We start from the raw sequence: 27,261 nt of genomic DNA, 5'->3' as shown, positions 1-27,261 counted from the left end.
TATTTCAAAAAATAATTCGTTTTCATTATATAAATATTTTATACTTTATAAAAAGTATTACAAATTACAATATGATATAAATAAAAAAAATAAAAACTTGTTCTCGTTAAATTATTTTTATTTTTTAACACTTTTTATTTTTAAAACTCTATTCTTTATTAACTTTAAAAAGAAATAAAAAAAATATTTTTTGTAAATGTATTTCAAAAAATAATTCGTTTTCATTATATAAATATTTTATACCTTATAAAAAGTATTACAAATTACAATATGATATAAATAAAAAAAAATTTGTTTTCGTTAAATTATTTATATTTTTTAACACTTTTTATTTTTAAAACTCTATTCTTTATTTTATATATATAAAAATAGACAAGCCCATGAGCCGAAGCTCGACTCGACCTACAAGCTCGGACGAGCCACGAGCTCGTGGGCCGAGCCGAGCTCGCTCAATTTCAATGAGCCGAGCCCGAGCTCGACTCGTTGAAAACGAGCCACGAGCTCGGCTCGCCACGAGCACGAGCCGAGTTCGTGGCATTAAGGGCCGAGCCGAGCCCAACCCTACATGCATCTTGTTCACGATTTTTAGTTCATGGCATGTACAAGTTTATTATTTGTGCACCTATTCAAAATGTTATTGTAATATGTTGTTAATCCCGACCTTGTGTAGTTCTATGGAGATGGAAGAAACTACAAATAAATGAAAACAAGGTTTATCTTTGAATGTCTTTTCCTCATATTTAATTAAGTCATTCGTTTTGTAACTATATTCCATACACACTTATTTAATTTAAGTAAAATCAAACACGAAGTCAAGGTGACAACTTAAGATAATTTAAAAAGGTTATCGTTCTGAATAAGAAGGGATTGTAGAAAACAAGTTTAAATATTGAGTATTTTGCCAATGTAGGATGTTGAAATCATTCTTACACTTATACATTAGGCCTAGTTTGTATTTCACTAAAATGGAAAATGGGTTATTAATTTTTCATAGAATGTGTAGTTAAAAATAAGAAATTTTTTGGATTTACTTGTAATGTTATTTTGTCGCAGAATGTATAGTTAAAAAATAATTTTGAAAAAATGTAGCCTAAAAGAGGGCCAGATTAATCCCACTCCAATTTGCCTATAATTCTAAATTGCAATGTATATAGACATTTGGTTGTTTTGACTTTTAACAACGGAGAACGATTTACACTATGTCGAGCGAAGCAGGCGATCAGAACCCTAGATTCTTCGTCGCCGTGCATGTTGGCGCGGGATACCACTCGCCGTCGAATGAGAAAGCCNACCATCTATTTATGGTGCACATCGACTCTGTTCCATGTTTCTATATTCTAAATTTGTGCACAAACAAAGTAACATTTTCCTAAAATGGTTAGCAAAAGAAATTTTCCAGTGATCTAGGTATTGAATTCTTAAATTGGCCAATGAATATGCTTAGTGAAGAGAACTCTGGTCCATGAGTAAGAGGCTTATTGATAGTTGAATACTCCATATCAGATAAAAAGTTATCCCAAGACAGTAAAATCTGAGCACCCTTTCATGAATCTGTTAACTGACTATAGCAGGCAAGGTTAGCAGAAGATAAACGTAAAATTTTGCTGATAAGCCGAGAAATTACTTCATTAGTTGCCTATGGGGCTGTGGTTTTCTTGGTACTTATGTTTTACAAGTAAATGTAAACCTTTGTTCAGTTCTTGGAATTGGTTCAATACGTGGAGAAACTTCAACCTGAAAAAGGTGCTTGTGACTTTGAATGTCAGTTAGACCTTAGGGTTGATGCATGATGTAACTGGAGTAAGATTAAAGAACATAGTCTGACTTTTGATTTGGGGAGGTAGTCAGGATATATCTTTTTTATGTGTTAAAATGTAGAAAAGAATAAAAAACTAATTGGCATTGGCCATCCTAAATGGCAGCAGTGTCCCTGGCCCACAGGCTGACCCATGCTTAAGTTTCAAATTTGATGCTAAATATCCTCTTATCTGTTCGCTTTATGTTGATTTCGGTAATTGGAACATGTTCCTCGAACTGTAGTCATATAATGCTTCATATTTTATAGCTATGCATCTTCTCTCTATAGTGCTCATAAATGTTTAATTTTCTTTTCCAGCTTGGTGTCCATTAGTTATTTTTGCTCTTATAGCCAAAACGATTTGTGCTTTGATTCTAGCTCCTAGTTTCTTTTCCTGTGACGAACTCTAGTGAAGAAACTGTAATTTTATTTAGATTCTGTTATCTTCTTTTTGACTTGGAATACTGCTTATGGTTGAAGAGCAATTCACATGCAGTCAAGATTATTTAAGATCATGGATTAGGAAATGTGTTTAACATTTCAAACAAACCTTAACTATTTTTACAGGTAAGTGGACGTGTCGGATTAGCCGCAATGTATGGTTCCGGTTGTTGGGCATCATCAAAAGGGCCTTTTGCAGCTCCTTTTATCGTTGGTTGCTGCGTAAGTGGTGCTGGAGAGTACCTAATGAAAGGATTTGCTTCTCGTGAATGCTGTGTATCATCAGCATTGTATGTCCCTGTGATTGAGTCATTACGAGCAGTTATTTTTATACTTAAGGAAGCTATTCAGCATTTGACATTTGTTGATTTTTGTGCCTGGAAACCTGAACTATTAGATATATTGTGCATTTACATGCGATATGAACCTTGATATATATCTTTGTCACAGGTCTCAGGCTGGTCCAGCCTCAGCTTGTACAAAGGTTTTGCTCTCTGTTCGTGAAAATGACCAATGTAACACTGATAGAAGTGCTGGAATTTTACTAGTGCAAGCTGAAGCTCCTGAAAGGGTGTGGTACTGACTTAAAAAATTATCAGATATCAAATTTTATTTTCTAAAACTTCTTCAATTCACAATGTCCTTGGTTGCATAGGTTCCTGGTAGTTCAGCTAAGCTAGAAGCTGTTGAGATTGCGGCTGTCTATACTTCCTCATCTTTTGGAATTGGTTATTTTGGAAGCTCTATGGGGCGGCCAAAGGTATCACAGTCACATCTGTTTACTAAAGAAAATAAGAAAATGGATGTTTTTTTTTTCAGACCGATGAAACTGGGTGAGGACTTGGACTAGTTGTCTCTTAGAAATTTCTGTCATTTTCTTTTAAGAAATACTTGTATGCAAGAAATTAAAGTTCAAGGTAGACTTCACCAAGTTATAAAGTAATATGGTATGGGTTGGAGAGAGTTTGATATTAGCGGAACCCATGTGGGATGAGGTTAGGGTGGTTGATGTCTCTCTGTTTTTATGTACTTCTTTGCCTGGGGGTGGGGGCATGTGCTTACAGTTACAGTATCACAATTCAAAGTACAGAAATATAATTTTCCCCCGAGTTTGATATTATGGTTTATTAATAATTTTGTATGACCTTGTTGATAACTGAGTGACCTCTTTCTAATGTCCATTAAACTGAAGACAAAATACATTATGTTATTCGCGTTTATTTCTTTTATTTTGAGTACATGAACAAAATTTGCATTTATTTCACAGGCGTCTATTCTACGGAGTACAAGACTACAAAAACAAACTGGAGCCGATCAGTTTGCAGAACGAATTAATCTTGTGGCTTAGAGTTTCAAGACTACAAAAACAAACGGGAGCAGGTCAGTTTGCAGCACGAATTAATCTAGTAGCTTAGGTTATTGGCTTTCGTTGAAAACAGATTAATGTGGTTATCACAAATGCCTCCAGTTTTTGGTTTTTGCTGGCGGATGAAATTATCGTTCTTCTGGGATTGAGATTGAAAATATGCTATCTAAAAGATTTTATTATTTGTACGCCTGGGGAGTTTTTCTTGCCCAAATAAGAAACAGAAAATGATTGTGCTGTGTTGATCGAAATTTGAACTGTCAGCGTATTAACATATTGAGATGTCATTTCAATTCCAAAACAACCGCGCCGAATGCTCCATGCATTATACTTGCATCACATTCTACGTGACCATCCTCAATCAAATTTGATCCTCTCCCCGCATTCGTGCAAGGATCATCGTTGTTGCTTGTCAAATATGAAATGCCATACGGAGGCTCCACAATAATACATAACTGTAAATCAGTTGAGGCTCTCAAGGGGTCAGCTAAGGTGCCTCCCAAGCTCAGTCGAGGCACTCCAAAAGGTAATCCGAGTTGCCAAAGTGCTTGCCGACGTGCCTTCAAGGATGTCAACTGGTCCAATTGAGGCTCTCAAGAGGCCAGATGAGGTGCCTTCAAAAATGTTGCTGAGGCCCTAAGAGGTCTTGTTGAAGTGCTTTTGGAGGTATTCATAACAATGCTTATAAAATAGAAAAATTCATATTTCAAGTGTATTCTTTACACCATTTCAAAAATCAGGTAAGAAGTTTGAAAAATTAAAATTCAAGTTTGTATTTAATTAATTAAAAATATTTATTAAATAAATATATTAAAGTCACAGTTAAACAATTAATAGTCACAAATTTACTTACTGGTTATATATCATCAAATTAATTAGTCACAGATTTATTCATTGGTCATATATAAAAATTTTCATAGGTTACAAATTATTTCGAGGTCACAAATTATTTCGAGGTCACAGATCAAAAATTTTAGCGGTCACAGGTTTTTTAAGTCACGGATTATCAAATTTCAAGGTCATAGACCAAATCGTTGAGGTCACAAATTAATTTTTTAATCAAGATTGTCAAATTTTAAGGTCACATGTCAAATCGTTGATCACATATACCAAATACTCCACTGCAGAACCCAATCCATCACCAATTCTTGGTCACAGAGAAACCAAATTGTCACCACCACCACCACCAATAATGTCGCCACCACTAGATCCAACACATTGCCAACAAAAATCACCACAACTACCACTACAAGATCCACTGCCATCGCCGCCACCACCGTAATTGTTGCCGACACCATTTTGCAACACTACCATAGCCACATACAACCACAAACAGATCACTCCAGTTGTAACTACTATCGCCTGTCTTCGACCTAGATCCACTGCACCCCCACCACCACCACACTGTCATCGAATACACCACACACAATCGCAACCTGCCTCCACCTTACACCATCCCCAAAATTTGGAGCCACAGATCGAAGTTTGAACAGTACGGCACAGCCAAATCCTGAAACGCTGCTCATCAAACAGCACAGTCAGAGTCGCGCAATGTACCAGATCCTGCACAGTGTTTCTCTCGGTTGCAATAGAGAGGAGGAGAGAAAGTGGAATGCACCGGCTTCATCGACAGTGCTCGAATATCACATCAACGCGGGGCCTCGAAGCTGGGCTCGACGGTGTCTTCGGCTGCGAGTGCTCCTCAACGGCGACAGGCATCTATGACAGATGATAGAGAGAGACGAGATACACTGCACCACCACCACCACCACCACTGTACCGTCATCGAATACACCACACACAATCGCAACCCGCCTCCACCTTACACCACCCCCAAAATTCGAAGCCACTAGATCGAAGTTCGAACAGTATGGCACAGCCAAATCTTGCAACGTTGCTCATCAAACAGCACAGGCAAAGTCGTGCAATGTACCAGATCCTGTACAGTGTTTCTCTCGGTTGCAATAAAGAGGAGAGAAGGTGGAACGCACCGGCTTCATCGATGGTGCTTGATTCTCACATCAACACGGGGCCTCGAAGTTGGGCTCGACAGTGTCTTCGGCTGTGGGTGCTTCTCAACGGCAACGGGCATCTGTGATAGATGATAGAGAGAGACGAGATATGAAGAGAAAGGAGTAGAAAAGATGGAAGAAAACTGATAGGATACACCGTCGACGATGGGTACTGTGAGAGAGTGTAGAGAGAGAGAGACGAGATATCAAAAATGATAGGGTTTGTATGGGATTAGGTGGGTATAAAATTCAATTATTAATTCAATACCTGAATTTTGATTAAAACAACTTTGTACCTGATTTTTGCACTCAGAAGTTGAAACACCTGTGTTTTTGTAATTTCCACCTTATAAAATCACCTCAGGTTGGGCTTGGATTTAGGCCCATTAAAGCACTTGGCCCATTTCATTTGTCTATATATATGAGAATTCATTCAATTTTCAGGTAAGATGATGTTCTGAACCTTGACCAAATTCCCTCTCTCCCGACTATTGCACTATATATATATATTTCCGTCTGGCCATTGACTTGACAGTCAGAGTGAAAATGATCGTCGGACCTTTTTCTCGGTTGGCGGCCTGTCTCCTAATGGGGTGCTCCGTGTGCAGGTGTAGAGGGGACGAGGTCGGGCATCCGTTGACTTTATTTTTGTAGGTCAACAGATTAGCTCCATCTGTGGAAATCTGTACAATAACCATGTTTCTCAATCCATTCCAAAAAGCCATTGGATAAAGATAATTTTCCGACATCTTCTCTATAAAGCAACAAAAAAAGCAACCAAAATATGAAAGAACAGCAATGCCAGGGTGCCACGGAAGCATCTGAAAATGTCCTTGAAAAAAGGAATTTTTCGGCAAATAAAAATCAAAGGCACTATTGATGGTGCCAATAGAGGGAGAAAAACAACAAATATAGAGAAAAAAGAGAGAAAACTCGGGAAGAAGAATAAGGAACGGGTACATAAATTTTTGGTACTTTTTGAAGAGGAAAATAAATACAACTCCATAAAACTCGGGAAGAAGAATAAGGAACGGGTACATGAATTTTTGGTACATTTTGAAGAGGAAAATAAATACAACTTCATATGTCTCTTGCCATTTGATTGTATTCCTATTTTGCTCTCTTTTATCATTTACTTGCAAAAGTTGTAATCGTGTTTTGGTGAGATTATCACTGTCCGTGTGAGAGCTTTTCGGTCACTTCGCTGACTTCTGAACTACTTAGTCTCGTGCCGAATGAGCATATTCTGCGTCCATTCTACCGTCCGATCAAATCAACTATCCAAACGTACTAGAATTTGCTCACGTGGATGCGAGTGGGTTAGACATCCGTTGACGTCATTTTCGGAGGTCAACAATCCTGTAAGAAAATATTTGTCCTCAAAAGATACAAATTCAATGCTCATGCGTGATTAATTAAAATAAAATTACACAACCTAAATATACCCACACAAATGATTACCTCCAAAACTTGAATTGCCGTTGCATCAGAATCTATAAATCGACTTGAACCCTGAACCAAGACCAAAAAACAAAAACAAATCATTTATCGGGATTGCTACAACTAATTTGACTGGAGAAAGTTGTTTTCTTTTCATTTAACATTGGAAAAAAGAAAATTATGCGTGTTAATAGAGAAGTAGAGGACCTTTCGGAGAATGGAAGCAGCGGCTTTCATGACATTGCGGAGGGCTTTCTCATTCGACGGCGAGTGGTATCCTGCGCCAATGTGCACGACGACAAAGAATCGCCTACTTCGCGCGACATAGAGTATATCGTTCTCCGTTGTTAAAACAACCATATCTATATGAGGAAATACACAGAAATGACTCAACGACTGTAACAAATTTTAATATTGGCCTTTGAAAGTTTAAGTCAATTAAAAAAAAAATTAGTTAAAAAATAACTTTACATACAAAAGAGCGATTTTACCCTTCTACATTACAAACTGTGTTCGAAGCCTAACCGACCGATCCAAAAGAAAATCAATGGAGGAGTTGCCACAGAAACAATCCGATCAACCACCGGCCGACCAACGCCACGACTTTGATCAACCACCACTATCTACCACCGGGCGAAACTATTTCGGTTAGTTTTCTCGCACAAATTTGTAATTTTTGTTTTTAATGAATTGAATTTTTTTACATTTATTCAGTTTAATACTAGCATGATTAGTTAGATTGTCTGGTGCTAATGTGAATTTTTTGGACCTCTCATTGTCAAAAATGACGATTTTCGGCGAAGAGAGGAAGGGGGGAAAAACGTCGACTGTTAACATTTAATTATTAATTATTTATTTTTTTATAATTTTCTTTTATTTATGTAATTTAATAATTGAATATTATCTGAAATTAACAATTTATTTTGTTCCTTTTTTTTTTTATAAAATAATCTTTGATTTTTGTTTCCTAATTTATTTAAATAATACTATACTTTAATTTTTTTAAAATGTATTTATTTAAATTTTTTTTTTTGTAAATACATTTTCCAAATGTAATATACAAGATTAATTTTCTTTATAATTTTAATTTGATTAAATAATAATTATGTTATTTATTTATTTAATATTTATATTCTTTAATTTTTTAAAAAATATTTAAAAAATATTTATATTCTTTAATTTTTTTTGAAAATATATTTAATCTTTAATTTTTAATTTTTTTATTCTTTAAATATTAATAATTTCCTTTTGTTGAAAATCTCATTAATTTGTATTTTAATTTAATTAATTATTGTTTACATTTGTATTGAATTTATTTTGTTATTAGCGTCAATATCTTGCGTATAGTATGGTATTTAGAATCGGTTCCCTTGATTTTTTGAGATTATGCGTCATTTTATTATCTCTTGTTTAATGTTCTAACATTTGAATTTTTGCAGGATGGAGTATTATTTAGATGGGGAGTTGAAACGGATGGCGGGGAAAGCTACTTGGAACAGTAGCTTTGAGAGTTTTACTGCTATGATGGAGCTGCTCGATGATCAGCAAGGAGATATGCTACGACAGTCCTTCTTATGGCCACTATACCAGATGCGAGAGGTGCAGTACTCAGGACAGATCATCGATACACTTCTATGTCAGTTTCTGAGGCCAGTCGACGGCGATTCCCTGCACTTCGACCTCAGGGGCAAGGTCATCAGTTTTCTCGATGTATGAGTTTAGCTTGATCACTGGACTGAGGATTACGGGCGACGATGCAGCCATTGAAAGAATCAATAGGCTGTACGAGAGGTACTTCCAGGGACATGGGTCGGTGCTTTTACCCGAGTTGATATCGCAATCAGAGGGTGCGGCCAGATGCTAGATAGATTGAAGCTTAGGCTGGTCTACATCCTCGAGAGTGTGATGAGGTGTCATCACAAGAAGACCGTCATCGACATTTTTCATTTGCAAGTTGTTGACGACATCGATGCGTTCAACAACTATTCATGGGGCCGAGATGCCACGAAGACACCATACATGTCTTTACCAGATCACACCGAGGCCCAGGGGTCAATGCGTAAATACGATACATATAGATTGCCCTTAGCAGTGCAAGTAAATGTTTAATATAATCAAAGTTAAAGTTTTAATATATTACATTTATGCATAATAAGTGTATGTGTTGCAGATTTGGGTGTATGAGACAGTCCCTGCACTGGGGCCCCCCTTTGCGAAGCGAGGGGAGACACGATACCCTCGGATGCATCATTGGAGATCATCGCGAGCAGACAAATGTCTCACTGGGAAACAATTATCGACCCTCCTCAGATAAGAATTATGCATTTGTGATTTATATAATACGTAGTTTAAAATCTGTTTACATGATCGTTAACTAATTGAAATGTCAATATGTCAGCTTGAAGTCATACCTGAGTTGACGCCGTCGATGGAAGAGCAGGGTCTTATGCAGGATTTAGGTGTTTCGCACACCCAAGACGAGGAGTTGTCTGATCCAAGCTTGGACCGAGATTAGGTATATGAATTAGATATAATTTATCGAATATCATTTTGTATAAATTTATTGAATAATTTTTAATGTTGTTATTTATGTAGGAGGGCGGTCCAACTGATCGATGATCACCTCCGTTGAGGGTATCACTGCCACCATTGGCATCACCTCCGTCAAAAGCATCGTCACCGCCATTGGTATCACCTTTGCTGAGGGCATCACCGTCGCCATTGGCATCGCCACCGTCGAGGGTATCTCTTTCTCTCTTGTCCAGACACCTCCCCCGTTTATCTCCTACACATAGTGATGATTTGTATGCCCGTCTGATTGGATTTATAGCGGAGGAGGTCGGCACGCTACGACTAGAGTTGACGGAGAGGGTCGATGATCTGGGACGAGAGTTGACAGGGAGGGTCGACGATCTGACAGGGAAGGTCGACTATCTGAGAGGGAGGGTCGACGATATGGGACGAGAGTTGACAGGGAGGATTGACAATCTATCCCATGATGTTGGAATGCTACGATCTTGCGTTGTCGACCTTCAGGATACGGTAGCGGCACTTAGAGGAGATTTAGTTGGCAGGCGATGGGGATACAGAGGGGATGGCGGAGATGATGATTGAGATGGTGGCAGAGATGGTGATAAAGAGGGGGGTCACCCACATTTTTGATGTACTGAGACATTAGAATCATTGTAGTTGTCTATGGAGGGGGGTGGACCCGAAGGGGATGAAAGAGGGGACGACGGAGAGGGTGGGGAGGTGCGAAGAAGGTGGCGACGGAAGGGGAGGCCCCGATGGGAGGGGCGGAGAAGGTGGCGACAGAGGAGGTGGCCTTGGAGATCGAGAGGACACCCATCGTGATTGAGGGTAAGAGACATGCTGTTAATGAGACGGAGTAGGTTGTTGGCAAGAGGTTGAGAGTGCCGTCACAATATATTGTTTCCCCTTCACGGCTGAGGCCAAGAGGAGGATGCTCATTGATGGGATGAACCCAGACTTATTAAGGGAGGTGGACAACGCCAAGTGGAAAGCGTTCAAGACGGAGTGGAGGAGAATTATCCCCAGGTAAGTATTGTATGATTTTAATAAAGCACTATATACTAATTCGTCTATGCTTATTTTAACTTTTTCCTGTCTTTTTCAGAGTTAGCCGCACGATAGGTCAAAGGACGGTCTCAGACACTTACAAGATATCACCACCTCGGGAGCTTGGCTCGCCGACGATGTAAGTGAACTATTCATTTCATGTTTTTTTTATGTATACGTCACTTTGTGTCTATTAAACGAATAACTCATACTTTTTTTATGTTTCTTGATGCAACACATCGACCTAGCCATGGACTTGCTGCAAGATCAAGCTCAAACACATCCAAAATCATTTGACGTCCATAGTCGAGTCATATTAAACATCGAGTTTCTGCGTGCCATTATCATAGAATATCAGTCGCTCCAACTTATGGGTAACGAGTACTTTGTGTTAGAATATATGCTCGAGTGGGTCATAGGATATCGCCGAGTGACGTGGGAAAATCATGAGAGGATTGTACACATATGTACATTCCAGCGTGCATCAATAATCACTATATTACACTGGAGATTATTTTTGCTGACACGACTATATATGTGTACGACCCAGATCATTCATATTTGACACAAGGCCAGCTCGAGCAAAACCTGGAGTCCGTAGCTGTAATTGTTCCTATGATGGCCAGACGAGCGGGGATGACTATACGGGACAAACTACGGATCGTTCGGAACACGACGACAGCGCGACAGTCCAGAAGGTAAGTGTTTGAACTTTGTTGTTCTCATCTTTCAGATTTAGTTTTTAACTACACGGTACTGAACTAATCCATTCTTGTTCAATTGTAGTGGCAACTGCAGCATATTTGCCATTAAGTACGTTGAATTTTTAAGTGTAGGATATAATGTTGATGGAATCAACCAATCGTGGATATAGAAATGGAGAAAGAAGTTAGCTTGTAATTTGTTCGAATTTAATGATGACCCATAAATTTGTATTAAATATATGTAATATTCGAATTGTAAATTTAATTATTTTTTGTGATTATGAAATAATTGTAAATTTTTGTTCAATATATATAACATTCAAATTGAAAATTTAATTATTTTTTTGTAAATTAATTTTTTGTTATTTTTACACATGCCGAGTATGGAACTATTTTTTTCATATGAATCATTATAAATAACATTTATTAGAATAAATATTGAACATTTATGAAAAAAAATATTGAACAGTGTTAAGTAAACGGAAATATTATTCATTTAACGTACCTGTCTAATTGTCATTTAGGAGAATTTGACTACTACAAAATTGTCGATTATACCCTATGACTCTGTACCTGCCACACCTACGCGATTGAGGAAACTTTTCGGTAGATGGTATTTTAGATGTCCTTGGACGTCCAGGACCACGCGGTTCAATTGCTGGTGGTAACAAAGTATCAAATAGGAGAATGTGCTCGGGAACTTCCCACTCGACTTCATTCGATAGAGGAAATATAGTCTCAGCATATGCTGTTCTCCAAGACTCAATCATATAATACAAAGAGCATAACGTTCTCGCTCACATGGAAAACTCTCTAATTGAAATCTTGTACAAGTACATGTGTTATCAGTCAAGTCCACCATATATACCGTATTATGTGCACATTGCACGAAGAAACGAAACTCATCTAGTACTTCCACATTCAACTTCTTCGCAACCTCTGCCGCCTTAAAGAGTTTCTCCTCTTGAGTTGGGGCCAACACGCTAATGCAACTCTGTGATGCCGCACGTCGGTCATGAAATCACTGTTGCAGCTTGTTACGAATGTTCTCAATCATTGCGAGAATTGGTAACTCTCGATCCTTCTTAAACAATACATTGAAAGACTCTGCATTATTCAACGTCATCATATTGTATCGACGTCCTAAAAAGCATGACCGAGCCCAATGTCCGATCCCCATGTTCGAGAGATAATCCAACGTCGGTAATGATTTACTTCCTATCTCGATCATAAACTTATTATACTCTTCAGCACTGTAAGCTTCGGCTGCTCTCCTGAACAATGAAACGATGCCTTTACCCCAATACCTAGTCTTCAAATTACCTTGTATATGGTACATGCAATACCCGTGATGTGCCCGAAAAAAACTTCAGTGATACCGTTTATTATAGGCTGTCCCTGATCGGTTACAAAGGCAAAGTTTTCGACTTCCCCGATCACTTCCCTCAGTTTAGAAAAGAACCAACGCATGGACAGATCATTCTCTTTGTCAACTATGCCGAATGTAATAAGGTAAATTTGGATGTTGGCGTTTTAACATATGCAATAATTAATTTGCCTTGATATTTAGCTTTCAAAGTTGTACCATCAACTAGAATTACGGGTCGCATTGTATTTCGAAAACCCCGAGTACATTGTCCGAGAGCCATGAAAAAATACTTAAAAAAATTATCGCCCCCTGTCTCAATAAAAAATGTCGTCTCAGGATTAGTTGTCCCCATGTTATGACAATACCTGGCCAATTTAGCATAGCTCTCCTCAGCTGGTCCCATTAAATCCTCTAACGCACATTCTTTGGTCTTCCAGGCTTTCTGGTAGCTTATGACCACTCCATACTCTCGACGGACGTCGTTAATGATATCCGAAGGTCTGTAGATCGTCCGTGGGTCCTTATACTTGTGCATTATCTGTCGACCAATAAACCATGCTCGAACTTGCCTGTGATCGTTTCGATGAATTACCACTTCGCAAGTATGTTCCAGTGAATACTTGTGAATTACGAAGCACTCATTCGTGTCCATTTTCGTTGCTCTCAAGCGCCAATTACAACTGTCGTCGACGCAGGCAACTGTCAGCAATGACTTGTTTGATTTCTTTACCTTGAACTCAAAGTTATATTTTAATGTCAGTCGGTGCACAGCTTCCTCTAAATCTTTCTTAGTTTCAAATAGTTGCTCGACATACAAGTCCTCATCATCAGGAGCCACACGGGAAGAATTGGAAGACGGTCCACTTGTTCATACCTCTGAGCTTCCACCCAGCTCATGTCTCTATCGAGATAAAGTAATCAGATTCTCATTTATAAAATCATTTATATTCTCATTGTCTTCAACTGTCGACGAAATTTTGTGCGTAACAGCGACATCACGATTAGGAGCAATTGCCTCAGGAATAACCACATCATCCATAGGAACTATCTCCACTGTCTCCCAAAAACCTCAGTCATTATTATCCGCTCTATCTGAATCTTCGCATTCACCTTCGACAACATCCTTCTTAACTAAAGTCACACCAAGAACAGTTGGAGTCCGATACATTTTATTCAATTTTAATAGATAATTCAATTCAACATCATTAGTAACGAATATCGGTGGAATCGAAATGGATGAATTTCCATAACCGTTGAATAGATATCTCAATTGCATATCGTATTGAGATTGATCGACATTCAACTTATTTTACAAATCGTGGTACACTTCTGAATATGATGTACTCTATGTTATGAGAATTGCAATACAACCACTTATGTCACTCTTCCATCTCCATTCCCACCGATTATTTTCATTTAATTCGAAATCACCGAAATAACAGACGAGGACTATCATATCTGTATGAGGAAACAGAATTTTTTTAATTAACTTACAACAAAAAAATTCATACGTTTATTTATTTAATCAACTTCATTTATTAATTATAAAAAAAAATCAGTGCCAACAAAAATTAATTAATTAATTAACATCTTTAACAATCGATTTTTGTGGAAATAGAAACACAAAAATTGACTGTTTGATTATTTAACAGCCGATTGTGGGCTGTAACAGTCGGCCGTTATAGCCAACAACCAACAGCTAGCTGTCGACTATTTAATAGCCGACAGTCGACTGTAACAACCGACTGTTTGTCTGTTTTATGTATGAATTTTTTCTTTTACGGTTCTAAAGAAAAAAATTGTAGATCTGTTCAAAAAAAATTTTTTGATAGGTAAGATCTGTTAAAAAAATTAATACTAACTATTACTAGGTCGAAACAAAATTTCTTTATTCAAACGTATACTAATTTATTGAAAACGAAATTAAACATATGTAAATATATTTACCGATTTGAAGTAATTGATATGAAAAAAAATTTCGACTTCAGCGTTCGAAAGTTTTTTGAGATTTTGAGGTTCAAGCAGATGAAAGATGAGAGTTTTTTCTATGTTGGAAGCTCGTTTTGAAGTTTTATGAGTGAAGAAGTATTTGATTTTCAATTATTAACTAAAAGGGTAATAAAGTCCTTTCAACAATACTTTGTTTTGTAATTATATAATACATTTAAGGGCATCTTTGTCTTTTACCATACAAGAGGCCAATGTGATAATATTCAAGATTTTCGAAGTCAAAGTGGAATTTTGAACCTTTGATTGAGTCAAATTTAAAAGTACCATATCATTATGCATAGATCCCTCTTTTAAATTGCAATTTGGAATCATAGGCAAATTGGAGTAGGTTAATCTGGCCCTCTTTTTGGTTACATTTTCTTAGAATTAATTTTTAACTATACATTATCCGATAAAATAATATTATAAGTAAACTCAAAATTTTTTTATTTTTTATTTTTTTTAATGACACATTTTCTAAAAAATAATATTTCAAAACACATTTTTCATTTTAGTGAAATCCAAAGTGGGGCCTAATGTATAAGTGTAAGAACAATTTCAACATCCTACATCGACAAAATACTCACTTTTTATTAAGAAGTATAACCTTTTTAAATTATCTTAAGTTGTCACCATGACTTCATAATTGATTTTACGTAAAATGAGTAAGTGGGGTACTAAATATAGTTGCGAAATGAATGACTTAATTAAATTTGAGGAAAAGACATCAGAAAATAAACCTCGTTTTCATTTATTTGTAGATTCTCCCATCTCCATAAAACTACACAAGGTCGGGATTAACAACATATTACAATAACAGTTTAAATAGGTACATGAATACACCATGATAATAAACTTGTACATGCCATGAACTAATAATCATGAAAAAGACGCATGCAAATCATTATAAAGAGAACTCGTCACTATCATGAACTAAAACTTATGCATATGGTGCATTCAGTTCAATCCCCCCCCCCCCCCCGCCCTCCCCGGTTTGGACCCTCTCCAGAAGTAATGCTGGTACAATTCTATATTTAGAATCTCGTGCCAAAGGCACAAAGGTCACAATATAAATATCTTAAAGAACCTTGTTGCTTAAATGGGCGAACCTTCGTCCCAAAAAGGTGTACAAACAAGCCGGGAACATTAACGTGTTAAGTCGTAATTTTCGTTCACTAACATGCTATTTTCTCCTACTTAAATCTGTGGACTATACCATTAATATTACTTAAATTAGACCTGCATACTTTTATTGGCCTATAGATACAAAGTGGATACCTTAACTCCATAAATGATGCATTTTCTTTAATCGAAATAATTCAACCACATAAATGAGCACTAGAAGCACAAATCACTCTAAGCTTGTCGCAAATACAATTTGGTTTAGAAAATTTAACATTAAGGCCTTGTGCATGTGACTCCACTTTAACATATAGAACATAAAAATCCAAATACAACAATCAATCACATAAATATTAGAACTTAAACCTTAACATTATTAAGCACATAGTGTGGCATAAAAGTTCGCACGCAGTTCAGTTAAACATCATAATAAGCATATCTAAGCAAGCAATCTTAAATTACTCCCATATAAATTCTTAAATTTAAAGGTTGGCATCAAGTAACTCATCTCAAGAATTTTATAGCTCGTCTCCAAACAAATTTTCTCATGAAGTAAAAACGAATTATAAAGGTAATACACGTTCATTTTTGTAACTTAATCACAAAGTATCTGCTCAATAACTAGGTAATCCATAAAAGAAAAGCTGCTAAAGTAATAGAACACCAACAAATATTATTTATTTAAATATCTGAAACCCTGAATTATTATCACAATAAGGAACGTCAATTCAGCAAAGCAGTTGAGGACGTAGTACGAAAGATGTCTGCATATGTTATTTGAACTATGCTTTAAAGACGTGTTAAAATTACAAATGGCACACAAACTGAAAGCTACAAGAAGCTTAAAGCCCCTCATCTTGCTCGTCTTTCGAAAGATTTAGCCTGCTGCCTCGTGTGCCCAGGGACTAAATCTCCTTTTCTAGTTTATTGATGAAGTGTACAATTACAATGAAATACAATTGAATGCTGAAACGATACACGACAAGATCAGGCTTGTCCGTCTGGCTTGCTAAGGAAGAGAGTAGTACACTGGTTGACTGTATCCTCAGGGCAAGTAACTGATAACAAATGAAAGAATCAGGTCATACTGTTCAGAAATTTCAATAAAACCAGCTGAATACAAATGAAGGTTTCCCTATGGTTCATAAGCATATACATTTTGACATTTAACCTATAAATTTCTTTCTCCTTGCAGCAAATACCAATCCTAGTTTTTACAAATTCCTTCGTCAAAGAAGTAAACAACTACTTCTATTTATCATTACTGGTGACACATTCACAATGCCAGCATTTTGGTCATAGCTATATAAATGCATCCAGAGCTACCTTCCAAAACTCATTTCCATTTGATATTAGTTAACTAATAGGAAAAACAAATAAAGCTGACCTGTGTGACCCACGGTTCTCTCAGAATCGTATATCTCAAAGTCATTTCTTCCCTGTTCAGGGAAAAAGAAATAAGCAAAAGCATCCTTTAGTTGGCCCAGAGTCCAGCAAGTTCCAAAGAAGACCATAATTAATCAATAGTTTGGGAGAACTATAAGAAAGTTTCCAAGCATTGTGGATCAGTTAAAGAACCTTGTACGTCTTGTCTCCAAAGAAGTGGATTTCATGAAAATCACCAAGGTATCTCAAACAATATGTCTTATCCCAGCCCCGAGGGAAAACCTGTCCCAAATGTTTTCCAAATAGAATTTCAATAAATTTAATTTGTTTCAATCTTTAAAAAGAAATAAATAAAAAATAAAACCAGTTAGAATAGGAAAGTACAAAATTACTCACATCAAAACTGATTTGGCCTCCAATGGAAAAAGTTAGGTTAAAGTGTGCAAACTTTTCACGGAGAACTGACACCATTTTCGGGCGTATATTATGAAACTGGAGACATTTAGTAGAGTCTAAGCAAATCAGAAGAAAATTAGGAACACTGAAACTGATATTTTACATCGGTGCCCAGAGATTTGATACCTTGTCATACTTCTCAAATTCATCTCGCTCTTCCTGACTGCAGTTTCTTCCAATTGGTGATACATTGAGCATCCCACTTCGAAATTCAATAAATGTTCCCCTAAAAGAGAAAAAATTGTATCTAAGATCCAACATAAGTGAAGAACAGCTATTCAGTTCCTTTTTTTCCTCACCTTTTAATCGGGATATCCAAGTCAGCAATGTAGTGCAGTGTAAAATTAATGAATTCCTGCATCATCATTTAAAATTCATTACATGATAATTGCTAAAACACATTAAAAAGTGCATGTTAGACACAATGTATAAATTTCCTACCATCAATTAACCCAAATTTAGGGTGAAGGACAAACAAAACAATCACAAAAACCCTCTGTGCCATGAAATAACTTATTCCTTCAAGATATACGTTTTTAATATTCACATTTAATCTTTCCGCTTCTCAGGCATCAAACATCTGTACGACCAGTTATGGAGTTAAAGAATATTCTGATATTGCAAGCAGGTTGCATTATTCCAAATCAATAATTTTTTAATCGATCAACGATGGTTCTTCTTACCTTGAGCTTTTCTTCCCCAAGAAATGATTTTAAGCTCTGCATGAAGACAGATGAACCAGTCAAACTACAAAATGTAGCTATGCAAGAATAGTATTACAATAGAAGGGAAAGAATCAAAGGCTATTTTTGTTACAATGCAGTACCCTGAATATGCACAAGAAACCATTTTTAAGGCTAAAAGTAGATGCTCTATGTAAAATAAGAGAAGGTATTGACCTTTCATAGAAACAGATGTAACAAATTGAATTTCAAAAACATGTTTGTGGCCGTAGAACATATGAATTTTTCCTCACCTTCACCATTTCATACTCAAAGTAAGAAAAAATAAAATGGTCTCTTCTTTTTTGGCTTATACTCACGTCTTCCTCCTCCCCCTCATTGTGGAGCTTCTATCTTTAGCTTATTGGTTACATATCAATTAAAAAGAAGATTTTCCACTAAAAGCAGTGACAGGACAAATATTCCAAAATCTTTGTTTCATGGACTTTACAAACTGATTTGGGTCTCAGATGATACCTGTGTTCCGATTACCGTGCCATTTTTGTAAGCCACAAGGCCATTCTCAGCGAACACATAGTCATAGTCATTAATGACTGCACATACAAAGAAAAAATACTATCTTTAGAAAGTTAAGCTTACAGAAGCTGTAATGTTGATCTAAAAACTCTCATAGAGCAAATTTTACATCCTTCAAAACTTCTTCAAACGAAAAAGAAACAGAAGTAACCACTTTCAAAAATTGTACAATAAATAAGGCTAGACACAGACAGCTTAAAGCGTGATAATACAGGAAGTTGTCCAAACATATTCTATACTTATGAACGAGTTTTCTCAAATCCAAAAAATTATATATTCATCTTTATTTCGTATCGAAATGACATAACCTTTCAGATAGGCTCCTCACTCGCATGTTCTTTTCTTATTTCTTTTTAAGGTTGGCGCAATTTATAGAATACCTTTGGTATTTAAACAAGTAGGACCATAAATAACAAATAACATCCGTAACACCAAAAAATTATAGGAAATAGGTCATCATACTAAGAAAACAAATGTTATGTATCATAAAACTCATTCTTCCAAGATCCAGATTCATTAAATAAATTAATTGAGCATTTGAAATCAGAATGAAGTCGGAGTAGACCTGATTTTCCAAACTGCTCTGATATCTTAACAAGGTCAGAACCTCCAACTAAACCAATTGTCATAACCTGCCAAGGAAAATCTGTAGCTTATATCATCTTATTTTTTTGTAAGCCTCATAAAATTACTCTTCATTGAGAAGATCTATGACAAGAAAAAGAAAAATAGGATACGTAAGAGTACATTTCTGAGCTCCCTCAAGAATTCCAACATCTTAGGAGTAGCCGCCTGCCACAATTAAGTTGAAAACATTGAGGATAGACAGGTCAAAAGCTCGTGTTAATATGTACACAAAAAAATAATAAAATAATAATAATAATAAAAAAAATTAACAGGACTGATTATGCTACAGATGCAGATTATAGGATCATATTTAGAGAAATCATCCGTGAGAGTTAAGGATACAACAAACATCATCCATCAATTAGTAATATTGCTTTACTGTGATCAGAAGTTGAGATTTGCACAAGAACCCAATTCCAATTATGATCACAACGCATTCTTCAGTTAGAGCCGTCCAATTCACCATTGGATACATGTAGGATTGGAATAATATAAATAAATGGCAGTAGCTGCCGGCCTGCCACGAATTCAACAAGAACAGTTGCACACATAACCATAACTACCCCGGTATAACAAAAAAACACATTTTTTAATTACTTATACCCAATAAATATACCACATAAAAGTTGAACACCAATTATCCAGGAAATCCTGCAATGCACCTTAAATAACTGCTAAATTGAAATCCCAAAAAGACTATATATATAATCTCACCTCACTCTCTTATGGCTCTGATACCAAAATATGCCCAAAGAATATAGAGTAGAAGTGAAAATAGACAAATGTTGAAAATAAGAAATCATTTTACTGAAATATAAAAATTGATGTTACAAGATTGAAATAAAAATACAAGATTGAAAATTAAAGAATACAAGGGTTTCTCAAATTATCTTGAGGCTAGTTTATCTCCCGCTAAATCTGCTCTCCTAGATCTTGAAGTCTTGATCTTCTTAAATACTTAAAATCCTGAGCTCCAGTTTCTTTATTTTGATGAAAGAATCTTGAGCCATTATCATCTTTTGAAAATCTTCCTTTACTTTTGTCTTTGTATCCCATATTCTTTTAGAATTTCCCCATGCTTTGTTGAAAATTTGTATCAACTTTATTAAAGTGACTTTACTAAAGCTACTTTTTCTTGAAAGTTGGTAGAAATACTTTATCAGGTGGCACAGTTCGATATTTTTGTAATTCATTCAAATAACTGGGTCCATATAATCATTTTAAGTTCTTCTATGTCTCTTGATTAATTAATTCATTAATATCTAGTCTATGACACATGTCCTCGTTGCTATATGCATGGTCTGATATTGTTCCTAATTGAGAAGATTCTTCTTGAAAGAATTTTGATTTCTTTGATGCTGCTTCAGCTAAAGAAGCAATTTTTTCTGAAATTATAGCAAGTTCTTCGGATGTTTTGTATTAATTGAACATTGCCATTAATTTTGATTTTTCCGTGAGAAAATCTGCATTTTTCCCCGGATCTTTCGTTGAGATTTTTTGGGAACACCAATATTCCCTCGTTCTTGAATCCATGAGTGTATTGTTTTTGGACAACAATTTGTTTCACAGAATTTTGACCGCCATTTGATTTTAAATCTATGAATAATATTTTGTAGCAAAATATTCAGAGTTTGCACCTTGAAAAACGAATAAATCTCAGTAAAGAATCCATGAGACTTTCAAATCTAAACAAAAGATTTTCGTGGGGCTTTAAAAAAGGTTTGGCCTCTTTTTGAAAGTTTTCGAATCGTTGAAGAGTGAGACTAGGTAAAATCTTCTCTTCAATTCCAAAACATTCGAACCAAGTTTGAAAATTTTGGATTGGAATTTTGATTGAAAAAAATAAACTAAGAATGAGTCACTGGTCTAAAATAAAAAAATTATATTAGGAATCCTTGTAATCAAAATAATTGAAATGAGATTCGAATGATTCACTTGTAGAAAGGCGCATTCGTTTCTCATTCCATAGTTGTTGTCCACAGTCTTCATATGACAACACCCTTTGAATGTTTATTTTTGAAAAATCAATTTTATTTGGATTCTATTGATCCAAGATGTTTCCATCTCAAAAATTGGATCACATGCTGCTTTTGTGAGGAGATTTATTTGAGGATGTTTTTAAGAACTTTGAATGGCTTTTTTGAAGTTTGAATTGTTCTGGATCTTGTTTATTTTGGTCAGGCTTTTTGAAAACAAAGTTTGAAAGGGTTGTATTTTTAGTATTTTGAGAAGAAGAAGCACCAAGTTCTTCATATTTTGATAATCCTTTGAAGAGGTCATCAATTGAAATATTTTTGGAAATTTGTAAATTTAAAGGAAGGTTTGAAATATCTTTAAAAGGGTTGTATTAGTAAATTGCTTCTTTCAAATTTGTAAATTTAAAGGAAGCATTTTAAGAAGAAGAAAAATTTCTTTTTCAATTTTTTTTTTTTTTTTTTTTTTTTTTTTTACTGCAGTTTTCCATGCTCTCAATCAACAGGCGTTGCCTCGTCAGTTATGGCTGGTGCTGACTAATTTTACCTTGTCGGTTTTTCCTGGTGTTTGGAGATAATTTGTGCCTTGTCTCAATATCTGCAGTTAATATCTTGTTTTATGTTCCTGGAATGTGCATTTGGTTTTTGTACTTTCATAATTATGCTTTTGGACTTCTATATGTCCCAGTGTTTAAATAAAACATAATCGTCTGCATATAAAAGATTAACATGCTACTATTGTGTTAGCTATTTCTCAGTGCAATGTTTCATAATTATGCTTTTGGACTTCTATCTGTCCCAGTGTTTAAATACAACATAATGGTCTGCATATAAAAGATTAATGCGCTACTATTGTATTAGCTATTTCTCAGTGCAATGTTTCATACTCTGCTGGAGTATAATAAGTAATTATTTCCTAGTATAAAATCTTTAGTGGCTTCAATAGTTAATGGGGATTTGAAGATAGTGGCTTAAAATAGACTCATTATATCAGGGATTTACTGGAAATGGATAATTGCTATTTCATTTCTCTCTGTGACTTTGCACTCTGCCAACTACGTCTTTAGCTTCAAAGAAAATTCTGCCACTAAATGTCTTGAATGCTGTTCTTCCATCTGCCTCATTAGGTACGATAAATCATTTTTACTATCACTTATATTTTACCCAGTTGTATTCATAAATGGTCAAGTTTTGTGAGGTTTGGTACAGATTGGTTATAGAATCAATTGTGTCCATCTTTTATGCGTGGTGGTTCGTGAATAGTATCTTGACGTACATATAAATATGCAGGTATCGCGTACAAAGTGATAAAAAGGTTGCAGTCTGTAGTGTACACCCATCAGAACAAGCTACATTACAGTGTATTGGATGTGTTAAAGCCAAAATACCTGTTTCTAAAAGTTACCATTGCTCGTCCAAGTGTTTTTCAGATGCATGGCAACATCATCGTCTTCTTCATGAGCGTGCTGCTAGTGCTGTGAATGAAAATGGAAATGAGGAGGAAGAAGTTTTTGCACGCATTAATGGTCAAGGTAATACAGGAGCTGCTGTGGTCAATACGAGCTTGTCTGCATCACAGTCAAGTTCCAGCTTGGGGAATAGCACAACTTTGTATCCTGCTGCAATTCAGAGTGGTAGCGAAACAATGTTTGAAGTTGGACGCTCAAAGACATATACACCTACAGCTGATGATATTGGTCACGTTCTTAAGTTTGAGTGTGTTGTGGTAGATGCTGAGACAAAATCAGCTGTGGCACATTCAAGTACAATAATGACTTCCCGTGTGATTCCAGCTCCATCTCCCAGTTACCGTCGCTTGATTCCAGTGAGTGGCATTGATGCGCCAGCTCATTTAGATATGGATGGTCGTATTTCATCTGTAGGAACATTTACGGTGCTCTCATACAACATTTTATCAGAAGTATATGCCACAATTGAATTATACAGCTATTGCCCTCCTTGGGCTCTTTCTTGGGCATATCGTAGGCAAAATCTATTGAGAGAAATAGTTGGCTACCGTGCTGACATTGTTTGTCTTCAAGAGGTACAATATAGCATGAGAAACTCCCTTTTACTTTACTGAAGCTTTAGAAATACATTTTATGATAGATTTAAGTATTGGTGCTATCGTATGTGGAACACTAGAAATGTTTTGATGGAAGAATGTGGAACTTAAGAAGAAATGTGGCATCTGTTGACTGAATAGACATTTAACCTGGTTATATTCTAAAATCTTCAATCTTTTGTTAGGCATTTGCCTGTTTGATGATATAAATGGCATGCTTTTTTACCTTCCTTTTTTTTCCGTAGTTAAGGAACTTTTTTTATTTCAAAAGATGCTTTAAACATTATAGCATCCACATGATTTTGAATGTTACCATTCTTGTTAAGCCATTCTGTTCTAGTTGAGTAGTCATTTTCACATTAGGAATGAAGGTGAAGGATGCATTTCCTATCTTTCTTATACAAAATATAAGATTGCACTTCTACTCTCATGTACTAAAAGACAACCAAATATTTCTTGACATGTCTTTGCTTAAGCTTTAGTTAAATAATTATTTTCCAGAAGTTCTTTGCCATCTTTTCTTCCCCATCTTCATGGGTGGAGTCAATTTTCTTCTATGTAGAAATGACTTCTCCTTCAAGTTAGTTAGTCTGCTGGAGTATTATTTTGGCACTACTAAGAGAATATTTGTCTTCGAAAATTTTGCCTGTCATCCATATTAAAATGATATATAAGTTGATGCTTGATGTTTTGGACCTTTCGTCCGCAGGTTCAAAGTGATCACTTCGATGAGTTCTTTGCACCTGAGCTGGACAAACATGGCTATCAAGCTCTGTTTAAAAAGAAAACTGCAGAGGTTTGTCAAACCATCTATCAACCCATCTTTTGAAAACTGTTTTGTAACTAAGATATGATTCTATTGCTGTTTGCAGGTTTATAGTGGAGATATCAACAGTATTGATGGTTGTGCTACCTTCTTCCGCCGGGATAAATTTTCACATGTCAAAAAATATGAGGTGGGAAGCGTGGCCTGTGTATTGTGTTAATCCGTTCTTGTTGTTTTAATCATAGATATGCTAATATCTTTTGTGTAGGTTGAATTTAACAAAGCTGCACAATCTCTGACTGATGCTGTGGTTCCAAGTGCTCAGAAAAATACTGCCCTAAATAGATTGGTAAAGGTAATGTTATGTTTTCAAAAGCTCCTCTTTCTTCCCCTGGACCTTACAGTTTTTCCTCTTACTTTTCATATGGAAATTTCTGACCCCTTTTTCATATAGGATAATGTTGCGTTAATTGTTGTTCTAGAGGCCAAATTCAGCAACCTTGGTGTCGATAACCCTGGGAAACGCCAGCTTGTTTGTGTGGTAAGATATTGGCAATAATTGCGAATATTTGTTTTTGATGTCAACGCCATCTATTGCACAGCTGATTCCTTCTTGCCTTCTTTCTTTTATTATGATGTTTGCCCACATATTACGCATATGTGTTACTGATTCATGGCCACTCACGGATCTGTATTTCTTGGGCTTGACTCTTCAACACATGTTGTCTAATACTGAATTAGGATGACCTCTGTCTCCATCTTGAAAAGAAATATCACTACAAGTCAGAAAATAAATGAGAAAACTCACTGGATAACTTTGTGGCTCTTTTTTATTATTCTTGCCTTTCTGCTATGAGTTTAGTACATTAGGCTTCTCGTGGATGGCTAGGGAATGATGGAATAAAGACATATAGGGCTTTAGGAAGGCGTTCTGGTCTGAAGGAAAATGTCAAGTGTAGAGGCACGGCCAAATTGATTGCCCATCTTAAGTGTATCTGACAGCAAATGTATGTCAGGATTGGATGTTTATTAGTGCCAAGATTTTATGATCTGGAAAAGGAAGGAGTCATGATTGGGCAGTGTGAGCAGCCTTTCCTTTTCATCCGGCAATGCCAATGAAAGGAAATGGGGGATTGCTTATGAGCTATGAGGGAGTAATGGTGTTCCAATACTGCCCCTCCGTGTTTAAAAAGGGTTCATTGGATCCATGAGGCGAGGTGTGAGCTTCGAGGCAGAAGCCTCGTTGTAAAATAAAAAGATGTCAAAAAATATATATATTAAGATGCAAAAAAGTGCATAATATATCATAAAGAATCTTAAAAATTCATTGTAGAAAAAATATAAGTGTGGAAAAATAACAAAAGAATTTTTTTCAAAGTAACATTACTTTAGTTAGTGATGCAATGAATTATTCCCGAAGTGAGGTTATAAGAAACACAACTTTTAATATTTTAGTAATACGTGATTCTAAGGTGGGTCAATTTGAAAACACAATTTTCAAATGTTTTTGGAATAGTGGGGCAGTGGGCTACTATCAGAGCAGGTCAATCAGAACTTTTAATGTTGTCTGCTCGCATTTAAAGAAAAGTAATTAAGTTTGGAGAGTTAAGGAGCACATGTCACACATTCAATGCACTGAGGTGTGGGCCTCCAAAAAAGTACCTCGCAATCGGTGGCTTGAAGCATTTTTTTGTTTTTTGTGCTCTGAGGCGAGCCTTAAGATGGGCTCTCTAATTGGGATATTTATACAATGTTTTTTCCTCAGGCTGATTACATGTTAAGCAAGTGTGGAAGACAAGCTCACATAACAAAAGGAGGCAGAAATATGCTAATGTGCCATTTTAGATTCACTATTGATCTGCATAGTATATTTTGCTGAATATCAAAGTTCATTTCCTTTTAATCCTTGTACTAGTGTAGTTATAGCTGAGGTTTCAACATTTTGTCTGTTTATTGAGAAGAACACATATCTATAGACTACTTGTGCATTAGTTCTCCAATGTCCTCTTTGTTGGTTACTTGTGCTGGACACCATCGTTAACTTGTTAATGAGTGAGTGAGTGAATAGATCATTTCTTGCAGTGTTTGTTTCGCTTTCAGCTTTGTAGACTTTCTAGGGATTATTTCCTATAATTCTCTATTGGTGTATCCATCTTTTCTTCAACTAAGATGTGATTCATTAGTAACTTCTGCTTCTACACGAGTGTGCAAATTTTGTTTGTATCCTCATTCTTGTTTAGTTTCTACACTAGTCCTTGAGCATTTAATGACCAGTATTTTTCTTACTTGTCTGAACACAGGCAAACACTCATGTAAATATGCATCAAGATTTGAAGGATGTGAAGCTTTGGCAGGTCTTTTCCACTAGATCTTTTCTTTGAATATGTTGTTAACTCCAGTAAAGTTTAGATTTTGAAGTCTCTATTTGTCTCATATCAGGTTCATACACTATTGAAAGGATTGGAAAAAATTGCTGCCAGTGCAGACATTCCCATGTTGGTGTGTGGGGATTTCAACTCTGTTCCTGGAAGGTGTGTTGCTGTTCACCTTTTGTTGCATGGTTGCTTTTGAGACTCGTATATGTTCATTGTAATCTAAACTTGCTTTTGTTACTTATTTGGTTCAATCCTAAAATGCAGTGCTCCTCATTCCCTCCTTGCCATGGGGAAAGTTGATCCACTGCATCCAGATCTGGCACAATTTGCGAAAAGCAATTTAAGGCGGTGCCGGTGGTGTAGTGGTGGGGTGGAGGGGGTGGCGGGCCGAAGAATATGATTAGGTTTTTGTTTCTTTTAATTAACTTTTTTCCCTAAGTTAGATCTACAACATTAGATCAATTTAATTTAAGAGTTGGGATCATTTATAAGATACCTTTGTCAAAAATACTGGTATGTTAAACGGTCCCTATA

General features: G+C 36.0%; 3 protein-coding genes across 3 annotated transcripts in view; 2 read left to right on the top strand and 1 right to left on the bottom strand.

Moving 5' to 3' along the window:
• Positions 1-3,879, top strand: part of LOC111411503 (putative threonine aspartase) — an 8,489-nt gene extending 4,610 nt beyond the window's left edge. The window contains exons 5-10 of the mRNA XM_023042029.1: positions 1,155-1,326; positions 1,572-1,658; positions 2,360-2,529; positions 2,690-2,810; positions 2,895-2,999; positions 3,507-3,879. Of these exons, the coding sequence (XP_022897797.1) occupies positions 1,155-1,326; positions 1,572-1,658; positions 2,360-2,529; positions 2,690-2,810; positions 2,895-2,999; positions 3,507-3,587 (736 nt within the window). The 3' untranslated portion in view covers positions 3,588-3,879. The remainder of the gene's footprint in view (positions 1-1,154; positions 1,327-1,571; positions 1,659-2,359; positions 2,530-2,689; positions 2,811-2,894; positions 3,000-3,506) is intronic.
• A 12,589-nt stretch (positions 3,880-16,468) lies between these two features.
• On the bottom strand, positions 16,469-20,341 carry LOC111410772 (phosphomannomutase-like). Its single transcript, XM_023041295.1, has 11 exons — positions 19,928-20,341; positions 19,669-19,713; positions 19,487-19,553; positions 18,862-18,938; positions 18,346-18,381; positions 17,962-18,017; positions 17,789-17,888; positions 17,603-17,698; positions 17,399-17,488; positions 17,208-17,259; positions 16,469-16,878 (listed from the first exon to the last, which is right to left on the bottom strand). Exons 1-11 carry the CDS (start codon positions 20,021-20,023, stop codon positions 16,808-16,810), a joined length of 786 nt encoding a protein of 261 aa, XP_022897063.1. The 5' UTR covers positions 20,024-20,341; the 3' UTR covers positions 16,469-16,807.
• An 877-nt stretch (positions 20,342-21,218) lies between these two features.
• LOC111411502 (carbon catabolite repressor protein 4 homolog 1-like) lies at positions 21,219-27,229 on the top strand. Its single transcript, XM_023042028.1, has 13 exons — positions 21,219-21,267; positions 22,005-22,037; positions 22,126-22,208; positions 22,269-22,343; positions 22,500-22,648; positions 22,812-23,565; positions 24,296-24,382; positions 24,459-24,542; positions 24,621-24,707; positions 24,807-24,893; positions 26,653-26,706; positions 26,792-26,883; positions 26,992-27,229. Exons 1-13 carry the CDS (start codon positions 21,219-21,221, stop codon positions 27,125-27,127), a joined length of 1,770 nt encoding a protein of 589 aa, XP_022897796.1. The 3' UTR covers positions 27,128-27,229.
• Positions 27,230-27,261: the final 32 nt, after the last annotated feature.

Source organism: Olea europaea, chromosome 15 (assembly GCF_002742605.1).
Source record: "Olea europaea var. sylvestris chromosome 15, O_europaea_v1, whole genome shotgun sequence".
Lineage (NCBI taxonomy): Eukaryota > Viridiplantae > Streptophyta > Magnoliopsida > Lamiales > Oleaceae > Olea > Olea europaea.
Note: the sequence above shows the minus strand (reverse complement) of the source record. Positions and strands in the feature narration are given on the sequence as shown.

Excerpts from the sequence above, each read along its gene's own strand:
- LOC111410772 (XM_023041295.1), bottom strand. The coding sequence starts at position 20,023 with ATGTATCCAATGGTGAATTGGACGGCTCTAACTGAAGAATGCGTTGTG. Across the intron at positions 19,714-19,927 it reads AATCTCAACTTCTGATCACA|GCGGCTACTCCTAAGATGTT; the intron begins GTAAAGCAATAT and ends TAATTGTGGCAG. Across the intron at positions 16,879-17,207 it reads GAGAACCGTGGGTCACACAG|TTACTTGCCCTGAGGATACA; the intron begins GTCAGCTTTATT and ends ATTTGTTATCAG.
- LOC111411502 (XM_023042028.1), top strand. The coding sequence starts at position 21,219 with ATGAGACTTTCAAATCTAAACAAAAGATTTTCGTGGGGCTTTAAAAAA. Across the intron at positions 22,038-22,125 it reads CAATCAACAGGCGTTGCCTC|TTAATATCTTGTTTTATGTT; the intron begins GTCAGTTATGGC and ends CAATATCTGCAG. Across the intron at positions 24,708-24,806 it reads CCCTAAATAGATTGGTAAAG|GATAATGTTGCGTTAATTGT; the intron begins GTAATGTTATGT and ends TTTTTCATATAG.